Consider the following 14500-nt stretch of genomic DNA (forward strand, 5'->3'; position numbering starts at 1 on the left):
ATGTAATATATGTACTGTACGTTTTACATTTCCATGTATGAAATATATTGTCATGTGAAGTAAAACATATATGAAACCTGTCAAATGCCTGTCAGTACATTTTTATATTATTTGATATTATATGATATTTGACATATAACAATATATATCAAAAAATATAAGTAAATATGAAAGATAGACATGTATTGCAAAAGCATATATTAACATACAATTTATAGAAACGTGAAAATTATATATCAACGTTTTATTTCCATGTGGGTCAATAACAGTTAAGCTCTATCTAGCATTTGCTTCATAATGCTGAATGCCACAACTTTTCACAGTTACAGTAAGGCTCTTACACTGACAACCGTACCAGGATTCAGGAGGATTTAACAGCATAAATGTGAAGCCACGGCAGTATTTTTGTTTAAGCACTTGCATGAATTATTCAGTGAAACCCCATTCATAATTTGAGCTGTAAGGATGTCTAATGTATTCTTTTCTAGGTGGATGAACTTCTGGTTATGCAATAGTGACAAATTAATGCTATGAGCATATTTCTTGTGGGATTAAGTCCTGGTTGGGCTGAATGCAGGATCAAACATTCCCTGCATTGATTCCTATCCTTGATGGCATTGTCTTCAAATGCGACAAAACATCAGTTTGAAAATAACTTTCTTCATAAAGAATATTAAGAGAGAAGAGATAACTGTTCTCTCAGTAGGAGAAAACCATCAGCTCAGCAGTAGCTGTAACGCTGACAACGAGCCAATGACACTGCAGCAGTGTGCTTCACATGATGAGATGTGCTGACAACAGCCTGTTACTGCTAGCATAGTTCAGACAGAGACTGAAGTAAAGACATGGTTGAAAAGCGAATAGTAGGCATGTGAATCTAAAGAGAGACTGTATATGGACTAATTGATGGGTTATGTGGTGATTGTTTGTTTTGTTGCTTGGAAATTAAGCTTTGTGGTGTAGTACAATGTGCTGCACTTGCTTTAATGGACAGCTCGCATTGCTGTATATTTGTGTTTTTGAAAAGCATGATATACAATCCCTCCCTGTACGCACTCACTCTTTAGCTTGTTTATGTTAGGACAGTCCTTCTGTCTCTGAAACAGAGACGCCATGCAAGATTCTAAATTGCTTTTACAATTGGTCAAGTCTGGAGAATTTTTTGTTTGGGGAGCACTGCTTGTAAGGTTGCAAGGTTACTGGTAAAAGTAGTTTGCATCTAAACATAACTTGTATTGCATTTGGACAAGTTGGGAAATTTTGTTCCTTGAAGGTCTTGTAGGTCACACTTGTATATTTACAGTCCGAATCTAAATCAACATGCCCATAGATAAGTAATTTAAATAATTGCAATTAATTATAATTAAAATAAGTATAAATTCAGGATTCCAGAATTTTTAAGAGTGGAATGATTTTCAGTGATCCCGTGTTTAGCCACTCAGTTTACACAACTCTTGACTGGATAAAAATGAAGGATACAGGTTTTTAAAAACCTATTATGTACGTTTTCTACCTGATTAAAAAAAAAAAAAGATTAAAAAAAACAACAAAAAAAAAAGAGCTAGAAAATATAAAGGTTAAATTATTTTAAATATGTAGTAGAAAATATATCGTTCAAATATTTTTAACTATAAAAATATCAAAACATTTATTCATTATACAAATGCTCATGGATCTACAAATCACTTACAGTTTACAAATAGGATTCTCATATTTTGTATTCAGGTTTTCCATAAATTGTATTGAGGTATTTAGGCTGTGCGTGTTTTGTCTTATTCTACATAAATTTAAATCATCTTAAGGGCCTTGTTTAGAAGTTTGCTGGGACCTCTAATGGACCCCAGACCCCTGGTTGAGAAGATCTGATTAAAACATATTTTGTTTTACATTCAAGTAAGTCAGAGATGTTGTTTGGTGGCAACAACTTAAGGTTACAAGGTTACTCTTGTTGAGGTGAGAGTCATACATACTGTGTTTTACTGATATGGGTCAGTTAAATACAGATGTCAGCTCTTTAACTTTCTTGGGGCCAGTACAGCTTTGAGAGGATTTTGGTGATCACTGTCTGTGCATCAAGATTCGTTACAGATCTTCTGTGCAGCTTTTATAATTGCATGCAGCACCACGGACAGCTCACACAGCAGTAGTTTTTGCAGGATTGCTGGGTCTTTTCTGTTTCTGAGGCTCACACATGCGCTTAGAGCGACCACTAGACAGAACATTAGTGAAGAAAAAGCTTTAATGCACACACACCGGATTTGTCTCTCTTTTCCACTACTTTGCATGTAATTCTATGTGATTGTAAGACATGTAGACACTTTTTACAGCACCTTGTTGTGAGTTCACTACTACATTGCTATTTGCATAGACATGCTCATTCGTAGGGGACTTGATTATGAACTATGTATAATACTATGTTTAGTGATATAGATTATAATGACAGGGAATGGGAGAAATATAACTTCAGTATTCCATCTGCTGTTTTGAACATCAAATAAGAAATAATGATATGGCGTGATACATATCTGTTTGAGAGAGGGAGATTTGGTTCATTAGTCACTCGTCCCTGGCACTCACCTTCAAAACAAATCAATTTGATTATGCAAAACGATGTCTATTAAGTGCCACTTCAGAGACCCAAAGTGTGTGTGTTTACTGTGGTCTGCATGTAAATGTTAAGATCCTCTCTTTCAACATCAAAGGCCGTGACACTCCACAGACACCAACTGCCACCCACCAGGGCAGGAAATGACACGCAGGTACAAAAGAACAAGGTAAGAGAGCAGGGTTGTGTAATTAGCTAGGGCTAACAGATGATTGATGAGGGGAGCTACTTCAGTTCCATGCACTGAAAATCTTTTTTTTATCTTTTCATTTTACATTATTGACACACTATTTTCCTTTTTTTATATTGTGCCGTTGCTTTGACACAATTTACATTGTTAAAAGCGCTATATAAATAAAGGTGACTTGACTTGACTTGTTCTTTTTCCTTTTTCCTCTGGAAAAAAAAGAGCGTTTTAGCCCTGGGTGCTGCTCTGAAATAGTCCTGTCTGAGTGAGCTGACAAGAGGCAGGAGTGTAGAAGAGCTCTCTTTAAATAATACAGCCCTAAAGAACAGACAGGCACTGGCTGCTTGACAGATAATTGTACTATTGCAGTCTACTTTCTCCGCTACTTCATTTCAACCATCCATCCAGTATAGGTGGTTCTTGCAAATGTCACCCTGCAATTTTTATTTCATTTATTTATTTAGTTTCCACTCTCAAGGTTTTATTGGGAATTATACCAGAGTTACTTGCTGTACTCGATTCTGACTGGTCGAATTGAACAGCACTAGGACTTTTTAATGCTTGTATCACTCTGCTTCTGTGTTGGTGAGTTCCAGACAAACTATCAATCTGTGTTTTGTAAGTAGGGATTTTTCAGTTACTCCTTCAGTAGAGTCACTGAATCAAAGCTGATTTATTCAAAAATATATTTTTGTTGAATGAAACAAGCGAGCGAGTCACTGAATAATTCACTCAACCATTTCACTCAAAAATGCATATTCATTCATGAACTGAATACACCACCTTACTGTTGCTGTGAAACTAGAAACTAGAGTAAAAACAGACAAAGCACATGCCAATATTGTTTCTCTTACTTAAATTGTATTGTGCAAATAAGTGTTATGTTATAGTTTCATAGCAGATTCATATTTTAAATTAGTTTTTATTTTTTTAGTTTTTATTGAGTTTCAATTTTCATTTATTTTGTTTTAGTAATTTTGTTGTGTGTTTTTGTCATTTTTATATTTATTTTTTAAATTCTATTTAGCTTTATATTAATATTATATTAAGTACTTCATATTTTAATACTTCCACTTAAGCTTATTTTATTTCAGTTAGATGCCAAGGCAACATTTCTGATTTTCATTAAAGTTTTATAAGTTTTTCATCTGATGTTTATATTTTATTTAATTTCTACTTAATTTCTCTTTTTTGCCTTTGTTTCGAAAGGACAGTGTAGTTACAGTAAGCGATGTGGGAAGTAGAGGGGGCGGGATCAGGAAAGGTCCACGAGCCAGGATTCAAACTTAGGAAATTCCACAGTGCAAAAGCTCTATATGTCCGCACACTGCCCTCAAGGCAATTGCTGGCAACATTTGTATTTAATTTTAATTAATGGTTTTAATTGTTTTAGTTAACAACAACCAGCTTCAGCAGATTTTTGAGTTTTCTCAACTTGTTGTATAAACTTAAAATAAGTTGAGAAAACTCAAAAATCTGCTGAAGCTGGTTGCCTTAAACTTTTTAAGTTTGCTCAACTTTCTTTTTTTTTTTTCTTTTTTTTTTTTTACAGTGCTGTAAAAAAATCAAAAGTTGAGAGAACTTAAACATTTAAGGCAACCAGCTTTAGCAGATTTTTAGCAGATCCTTCTCAACTTGTTGTTTTAAGTTTATAAAACTTAAAAGTTGAGAGAACTCAAAAATCTCCTACAAAAATAAATTGAGAAAAATCTGCTGAAGCTGGTTGCCTTAAACTTTTAAGTTTGCTCAACTTTTCTTCTTTTTTCTTTTTTTTTACAGTGTGGTATAAAAGCAATATCAAACTTTTAAATGTGATGTCTTTAAGCGTGTCTGTGATTACTTTCAGCCTCATGCCTACGGCCAAATCACAGCACATGCAATATTTTTTAGTTACATTGTTCAGGAAAGGCCTGGAATTATGAGCAAATACAGACATTCAGCAATGGCATTGCCATATGACAGCCTATGGAAAACACTGCCCCTGCCCTCTGCTCTGTGTTCTCTGTAGAGGAACTCGGCCGCTGTTTCCGAGTGGAGGGAAGGTCAAAGGGTGAGGCGCCCCATCACGCCCACTGCTTTCACACAAATGCTGCACCAATGCTGCATGAAGCCTTTAACCTTTTTACAAGCCCCTTCTCATACAGTTTTAAATGACAGCCTCTTCTAGTTTACTCAGGTCAGTTTAGACAGAGTCCAGCTCAACCACATGGCACTCGAAAGGAGTCTCAAGAGCTCCAATTTTCAGTCATACACTGGCAAAATTTTTGATGAAGATGGTGCTTAATTAACTCTAATAATAATTTCGCAAAATAGAGCTGTTTTTATAGAAAAGAGGGCAGTACATATTTGTAAAAATAATGATTGTTGAATCAATGCTCTTGGGTACAAAGCTCTTTGATAACAGCACACTGCTGCAAAAACTGTTCATCATCAAGTCAAAGGGTCAGTCAAGGTTGTATTTTCTCTGATCTATTCAGTTCTGTCCACTTGCATTAGGTCATAGGAATGTGTTCCATGGGCCTTTGAGCTGTGAAGCTTAGTGTAATGTTACATGGCTTTAGAAGACGGGTTTTACCAAAGTTTGAGTGTTTTGTCTCACTAATACTTCTACTTTAGGTATTTAGGTTTATATAAGTGTTTTTTTTATTGCATTTTATTTTTGTTCAGAAATGTCCTCAGTGTCTCTTCACCTTTCTACAAAATGTGGGAGAAAATAGCAGCAAGACACAAAGAGGGAAAGAGAAGAATGTAGGCATGAGAATTTGCAGGGAAATGGATGTAGAAGTAGTTGAGAAAAAGAAACAGTGGGAACCAGACTACATGGAGCAAGAGAGATAAAGCTAATGGAAGAGAGGGGGAGAGAGATCAGGCGGCTGACGCAGAAGTCCAATGATCAAATACAGATGTCCCCCACCCCTTATTTGAAGGGGTCAATAATGCAAATTTCCAGACACAGTTGTTCTCTGAACAGCGGTTTCCCTTATTCCATACTTCATAATGTTGATGGGAAATTAACTTTATGGTATAGAGTTTGTAATATTTGAAGGAAAGTTTTTTTTAATCAGTGCCTTATTCTATCAACATCAGTTGAATATGACGTTGAACCGTAAATACAAGAATTTTTTTTTCTTTATTTGTATTTCTTTATTCTTTTTGCATGTGTGACAAAATCTTTCAATAAAGTTTTTTTTTTTTTTTTTGACAGGTTTGTCCTGGTGTTTGGCTGCTTGGTGCTGTCTGTCTTCTCAACCATTCCAGATCACCAGGAAATGGCCTCTCATAGTCTCCTGATCTTGGTAAGAGCTGAACTACAGTGTCGAAACAAAATCCAAACAGGATAAAGCATGAGAACATGCTAAGAAGTTTAAAGAAAAACATCACATGAACTCTGTGTTAACTGTACTCTAATACCGTAGCTAGTTGTATGCCTTAAACGTTATGTAATGCTACATCCTACATTTATTAATATAGTATATGCTTCTACGCTATTTTCACTGTTTCTGTAATTAAAAGCAGAAAAAAGTTGGATCCTGGCACAGGAGATATAGGCAATATTCTCTACATCTCTAAAGTAAATTGCCTCTGCTCTCCACCAAATTCAGCTGCTATCTTGTCCAAATGAAATATATGATGAGTCTCCACACATATTTAAAAGCAAATATGGTGAAATTTTAATAGTACTGTACAACACGTCAAGCTAGCCAAATCTGTAAATCACAATTTAAGCGCAAGCAAATATGCCCCACTTTTAGACCTTGTGGTTTACTTCATCCCTTTAATGCAGCATGATGGAATATTGTCAATAGTTATTTGATTACAAAGCCCTGACAAAAGCCAGCTACAGGTGAGAGATAGGAACCCTTGATCAAAGGCTCATGTTATGCTGGTTTTCTGTTCCTGGAAGCCTGCTGGTTTGTGTACTGGTAATGATGGCCATACAAATTGACCTGATTTGTTTTATTGACTCAGCTGACACCAAACATGATCTGAATGATGTTCATGATCTGTAGGCAGTACTTATATGATCATAATGGAAGATCTTTTATCCAGTCGTACTACTGCTCTTAAATTGATAATACAGGATGCAAGTCAACAAAATAGAGGTCTTTTAAAATGGCTTTTACCTTAGTGAATTGAGTCAGAAACTCCATATAAGGTTACCAGTCAACATCTGCTGCATTATTGTGTTTGCACGTTTGTATATGTGTATATGCTTGTATATGCTTTATAATAGGCAAAAATGCTTCACTGTGGGCAAAATTAAGCATTAATCTGACACAACCACCTAAATTGTACAAAGTACCGCATTAATCTGGAATTTTCTGTATTGATTTTTTGTATTGAGGTATACGTGTATTTTGTAGTATTTATTACATTGCTTTGTGTTTTAGGGTTAAAGGAAATATTTGTAAAGACCTCATTTTATGTGGCTAAAACATATTTGAAATATATGCTAAATATATGTTGTGAACAGTGAAGCTCAATGAAATATACTGTATCTTTGAAACAGGAAGTACATTTAGTTTCAACCTTCATATGCCAAAATATACAGGTATTTATGTATTTTGGGACAAGAAAATGCATTTTCTTGCATTGAAATATAAAGATGTCAAAATATATATTTTCAATGCTTTTAAAAATATATATTTATATACATTTAAAATATATTTTCCAAAATACATATTTATGTAAATTTTGAAACACATTTTAGTAAAGATATTTTTGGCTATTTTTTGTATATTTGAAAGCATATTAAAAATATATTTGAAAACAATGTACTGGCAGAAAAGTTCTGTTTTTCTACTGATATTTTTTTTCCAGTGTGCTTAATTTAAAATGAATAATTTTCTAAATAATAAGATATATACAGTGAATGTTGCTGTTCATGTTTTTTCCACTTTTTATTTATTTAAATTACAGTTCTTTTGGCCAGATAAATTATGCTCTGAGTAAATAATTTTTGAAAACATTTAGACTGCACTGTAGTTTAGTTCTTTAAGTTAAAGTAGCCTGTAGTTTGGCAAACTAAGGATTCGCAGTAGCACTAAATACACAGTATATGGTCCGGTGGGGGAGTGAATAACCAACACTCTCTCCACCCTCAATACCATGACTGAGGTGAGACCCTTGAGCAAGGCACCGAATCCCCAACTGCTCCCCGGGCGCCGCAGCATTGGCTGTCCACTGCTCCAGGTGTATGTTCACTACTGTGTGTACACTTGGATGGGTTAAATGCAGAGCACAAACTCCGAGTATGGGTCACCGTACTTGGCCACACACCACTTCCCTTTCCTTTCCCTTATCATTTTCACAAGCACAGATGATACAAGTGCAGTCCCACACAAATAAACTTCAAATGTTTTTCTTTGCCTTTGTAGGAGTTTGTGATGATTGTGGTGTTTGGGCTTGAGTACATCATTCGAATATGGTCTGCTGGTTGTTGTTGCCGGTACAGAGGATGGCAGGGACGACTTCGCTTCGCAAGGAAGCCATTCTGTGTTATAGGTGAGCCTTCAATCAATGTGCAGAGTTTCTCTCCATGAAATCATGAAGCTTTCATTGTTTAAGTTCAGGTTTTCCAGACTTTTCTCATTTCTAAATGAGGTGATAGAGTGAGATCCATATTCACTGTCATTTAACCTATTCAAACCTAGTTAAGAGATTTGATCAGATTTACTAGCCATAAACATTTCTTACCTCCATGAAACTGTAAATGTCATTATTTAAAAATATATATACACTTTTTGTCATAAACAGCACAGGCCAGCATTTCACTCACAGCAGTAGATGAGATTTTAAAGAAATTGCATTTGTGACAAAAATGTGAAGTCATATTGGGAATTTATTCCTCATTTTTTTCTTCTTGTGACTTGCTCTGCAAGGAACATTCCAAAGTTGGAGGAAATATGTTCTGGAGTCACAAGGTTTTCTGTACTACACAATATAAATAAAAGAGTACCAACATTTTATTTGCTCACCAAAGCTGATTTAATTGAATTTGACACGTGTTAAAGAAACAAACAACCACATCATCACTGATTATGGACATATAAAAGCAAATATTTGGTGACCCTACAGTATTCAGTTAGTGGTATTTCTAAGGCACATACTTATATTCAGAAAAGAAGCATTAAATTGATGAAAAAAAAGTGACAGTAAAGGCATTTGCAATGTTACAAAAAATGTTTCTTTAGCAGCAAATCAGCATATTAGGATGAAATCTGAAGGATCATGTGACACTGTGGACCAGAAAAATAGCTGCTGAAAATTCAGTTTTGCATTTTAAAATATGTACACATAGAAATCAGTTGTTTAAAATTGTAAAAATATTGCACAATTTTTTATGTATATTTGATCAAATAAATACAGAATTGGTGAACATAAAGATTTCTTTCAAAAAAAATTCTTACCCCAAACGTTGGACGGTCCAGTACACATATCTGATCTATGCTACAGTAGGTGTATATTCCCAGCCCCAGTTCACACAGTCATGCTAGTCATATGCATTGGCAGCTATTAGTAACACTAACACTTTCCTCCCTCACAAATGAATTGCACTAGTCAGCTTTCATCCTTCCATGATGACACAAATTATGTTTATTCCTATGTAACCAAGGCAACAGCCTCATAACTGTAGATCACCATTAAGGAAGTGTCTTATGCTTATAAAATAACCTTACTGCATTTACCCACTGACCCCAAACCTTTTACCCAGCATCCTCCAGTTGTGGCTGCCAAAAAATACCAAATCCACTTCAGCAAACAGCTCTCATTCAGTGACCCCTCAACCTGTCTAATGTTCTCCAGACTGCTGTTATACTGTGTGAGCTCATTACTGGCTTTGCTATTAATAATGTCTTACTTTGTTTAAGTGTGTGTAGGTGTTTGTGGTGTCTGTTCTTAAGTGCTAACACTTAGCCCTGGCCTTATCGATCTAAAAGGGGATAATGAACGTCATTAATAATGGGAATAATGTGTCTGTGTGTGCAGACCAAATGTCCTTTGAGATTCTATTAAGCCATGCCTTGATCTGAGCCCTATTCCCATTTGCTAGTATATTGTGAACACAAACCCACTCACTAACAAAGGTCTTGATCCCAAACATCAGGTACACTGATGACTCAATTACTGTACAAGTTTGTGCATTAAATTATAGCTATTTAAAAAATATATTTTTATGTAGCTCACCATTGTGCATCTTCGGTGCATCCATACAGTGTCATTATGAAATTGGTGCGGTTTGATGCACACTAGGGATTAGAGTTAATTAAAATAACTCTAATCCCTAGTGAGATCATAATCTCTTTAAAAACAGAAAATAAGATTCATACTTATTTCATATATTCACACTTGTACTCATCCTCGACCATTTGGATTTATTATTTTTCACAGTTTGTTAGGCAGGCATTCTGGGAATTTATAGGGAGCAAATGTCTCAGTAATGAAATGATTTTGACTCCCATGCTAGTGCACTAGAACTGAAGTAGACAGCAACTAAAATCTGAAAAATTTAAACCTGAAAAATACCCACTTATAATATAAAATAATGTGGTGATAGCAATTTGATTAATGGTTGGTCTTTAGGCATTCAATATCCAAATCCATGTGAAACATCATCATATAACCATTAGGCTACTTCTTGAAACAAGTTTGAACGTAGAAATGTTTAAAATCATTTCTGAACCTTGTGAAGGTGGTTTTATAGCATGTGAACGTAGAATTATGTCCTTTTCTTTCTGGCTGAAGACACTTTATACCACACACACACACACACATTTACAGCCCCCTTTCATCAATATGATGTTAATGGAAACAGAATGCACTAAGAATTAATAACAGGTTATTGATTTTAGATCATTTAAAACTCATTATGAGTGAATGTTTATGTACCCAGAGGTCCTACAGGACCTGAGGGTAAATAGTGTTGCAAACATCGGACTAGCTGCAACATGTCTTAGGAAATACTGCATTCATGCATCATATACCATGTTTAGCCACCATTAAATAGCATTTGAGTGTTAAACTGATGAATGAACCTTGTCAAAGAAAGAATGGTGTTCAGATGATGATGCATGGGATTTTGTTGTACCCTCCAGCAGTTTATATCAACACCAAGAATGGGTATCCCCTGGCTGTTAGTTCATCACATACTGCACAAAGAAAAAAAAAAACCATATATTTCAGATTTATTTCGCTTGCATTAACTTGTCAAGTAAGTTGTCATGTTACATTTCTATACTGCATTGTATAGCTATATTTCTCATTCAGGAAGTTTGATATATGTAACCCTGGACCACAAAACCAGTCTTAAGTGTCAATTTTTTGAAATTGAGATTTATACATCATATGAAAGCTGAATAAATAAGCTTTCCATTGATGTATGGTTTGTTAGGATCAGACAATATTTGGTCGAGATAAAACTCGTTGAAAATCTGGAATCTGAGGGTGCAAAAAAATCCAAATATTGAGAAAATTGCCTTTAAAGTTGTCCAAATGAAGTTCTTGGCAGTGCATATTACTAATCAAAAGTTTTTATATATTTACGGTAAGAAATTTACAAAATATCTTCATGTAACATGATCTTTACTTAATATCCAAATGATTTTTGGCAGAAAAGAAAAATTGATAATTTTGACCCATACAATGTATTTTTGGCTATTGCTACAAATATACCCCAGCGACTTAATACTGGTTACATAAAAAGTAGGACTTTGAAATTGTTATGTTAGACAAATGTCCAATAAAAGCATTGAAACTAGAGGTTTCAGGCTTTTGGACCCAAAATTCCATAATACTTCATCATTATTTTTTAATTGTCAACAGGGCAGAATTGTGGTCTCTTTCATGTGGCCTGATGTATTTTTCATTGAGTTCATGAGTCATCTCTCTGCTGTGCTGGATAACGGAGTCATAATTTATAGATCCAGAGTGCACTTCTACACCTAAATAAGCATTTTCTCTTCCAGCTTGAGACTCCCCAAAGACTTTAAGAACACATGTAATGTGTTGATTTGACTTATAACGACAGACTGCAGCACAGAGCAGTAGAGTAGCTGAGCATGAAGGCCCTTTCTCTGGAAAGTTTGAGTTCATCGACTACAAAGTATATGAGAAATTAGAGGGAGGATCAGAAAGAGAAAGAAAATATTATTGCAGTTTTAGTAGTGCCTTGGAGTTGTTTGTATTTTTTGAGGGTTTGATGTCGCTTCTCCAAGTGGATGTGGTTTCTGTGTGAACTTCCCGTGTCCTTCGCTTGTTCTTTCTGTCTCTTTCTCTCTTTTCCCCTCCCTCAATACTCTTTTCCCACAGAATATGGGCAAAATAACAGTTTGCAAGTCACTCTTTTCAATACTGCAATTTAAATGAACAAAATGGCTTTGTTCCTCTGTGAACTCTCATTTGAGACGTCATTTGTCTAGTTTGAGCTGAAGAGATGTCATTCTTATTTACCTGAGTTAAACTAGATTTGTAAATAAATTTCAGGTTAATGAGACATTTTACGTATTATAAACAAAAGACATACTTTCATTGATATTCAGTGGTGTTGTCGACCACGGAGTCTGAGTCCACTATAGGAGACCTCAGAAAACTAATTACTTATTATTAATTGCATCCAAAATAAAAGTTTTTGTGTACATAATATATGTGTGTGTAATGTGTCTATTTAGTTTGTATATATAAATACACACACATGTATATATTTAAGAAAAATATGTTATGTTTATATATTAAATATATTTATATATATAATATAAATTATATGAATATAAATATATACATGTAAATGCAGGTAATTATTTTCAAAATATATGCTGTATGTGTGTGTCTTTATATATATATAATAAATATACACAGTACACACACATATATTATGAAACAAAAACTTTTATTTTGGATGCAAAATTAAGATGTAATCTGAAATCTTTTTTCTCCACCATGTTTCTCCAGAACATGCGATTCTTGAAACTTCTGGAAAGTGAATCATTAGTCAATTAATTCACTATTCTCACAATTTTTGTTATTAAAAAAAACATTGTGGGAAAAGCAACTCTTCATATAATTTCAGATGAAATGCTGGATGAAATATAATAGGTGGCCTAAAAAGTCCAAAAAAGGTTGAGATTTATTACAGGTCCTTTTCAAAAAATTAGCATATTGTGATAAAGTTAATTATTTTCTGTAATGTACTGATAAACATTAGACTTTCATATATTTTAGATTCATTACAACACAACTGAAGTAGTTCAAGCCTTTTATGGTTTTAATATTGATGATTTTGGCATACAGCTCATGAAAACCCAAAATTCCTATCTCAAAAAATTAGCATATTTCAGCCGACCAATAAAAGAAAAGTGTTTTTAATACAAAAAAAGTCAACGTTCAAATAATTATGTTCAGTTATGCACTCAATACTTGGTCAGGCATCCTTTTGCAGAAATGACTGCTTCAATGCGGCGTGGCATGGAGGCAATCAGCCTGTGGCACTGCTGAGGTGTTATGGAGGCCCAGGATGCTTCGATAGCGGCCTTAAGCTCACCCAGAGTGTTGGGTCTTGCGTCTCTCAACTTTCTCTTCACAATATCCCACAGATTCTCTATGGGGTTCAGGTCAGGAGAGTTGGCAGGCCAATTGAGCACAGTAATACCATGGTCAGTAAACCATTTACCAGTGGTTTTGGCACTGTGAGCAGGTGCCAGGTCGTGCTGAAAAATGAAATCTTCATCTCCATAAAGCTTTTCAGCAGATGGAAGCATGAAGTGCTCCAAAATCTCCTGATAGCTAGCTGCATTGACCCTGCCCTTGATAAAACACAGTGGACCAACACCAGCATCACTGACTGTGGGTACTTGACACTGGACTTCAGGCATTTTGGCATTTCCCTCTCCCCAGTCTTCCTCCAGACTCTGGCACCTTGATTTCCGAATGACATGCAAAATTTGCTTTCATCCGAAAAAAGTACTTTGGACCACTGAGCAACAATCCAGTGCTGCTTCTCTGTAGCCCAGGTCAGGCGCTTCTGCCGCTGTTTCTGGTTCAAAAGTGGCTTGACCTGGGGAATGCGGCACCTGTAGCCCATTTCCTGCACACGCCTGTACACGGTGGCTCTGGATGTTTCTACTCCAGACTCAGTCCACTGCTTCCGCAGGTCCCCCAAGGTCTGGAATCGGTCCTTCTCCACAATCTTCCTCAGGGTCCGGTCACCTCTTCTCGTTGTGCTGCGTTTTCTGCCACACTTTTTCCTTCCCACAGACTTCCCACTGAGGTGCCTTGATACAGCACTCTGGGAACAGCCTATTCGTTCAGAAATTTCTTTCTGTGTCTTACCCTCTTGCTTGAGGGTGTCAATGATGGCCTTCTGGACAGCAGTCAGGTCGGCAGTCTTACCCATGATTGCGGTTTTGAGTGATGAACCAGGCTGGGAGTTTTTAAAAGCCTCAGGAATCTTTTGCAGGTGTTTAGAGTTAATTAGTTGATTCAGATGATTAGGTTAATAGCTCGTTTAGAGAACCTTTTCATGATATGCTAATTTTTTGAGATAGGAATTTTGGGTTTTCATGAGCTGTATGCCAAAATCATCAATATTAAAACAATAAAAGGCTTGAACTACTTCAGTTGTGTTGTAATGAATCTAAAATATATGAAAGTTGAATGTTTATCAGTACATTACAGAAAATAATGAACTTTATCACAATATGCTAATTTTTTGA

At 35.4% G+C, this 14500-nt stretch overlaps 1 protein-coding gene across 1 annotated transcript in view; it reads left to right on the forward strand.

Moving 5' to 3' along the window:
- The window catches only part of LOC306872388 (potassium voltage-gated channel subfamily KQT member 5-like), a 129349-nt gene that overhangs the window by 86573 nt on the left and 28276 nt on the right, over window positions 1–14500 (forward strand). Inside the window, exons 2-3 of the mRNA XM_079420913.1 lie at window positions 5998–6088; window positions 8171–8297. Of these exons, the coding sequence (XP_079277039.1) occupies window positions 5998–6088; window positions 8171–8297 (218 nt within the window). The remainder of the gene's footprint in view (window positions 1–5997; window positions 6089–8170; window positions 8298–14500) is intronic.

The sequence above is a fragment of the Barbus barbus genome (genome assembly GCF_936440315.1).
Source record: "Barbus barbus genome assembly, chromosome: 7".
Classification (NCBI taxonomy): domain Eukaryota; kingdom Metazoa; phylum Chordata; class Actinopteri; order Cypriniformes; family Cyprinidae; genus Barbus; species Barbus barbus.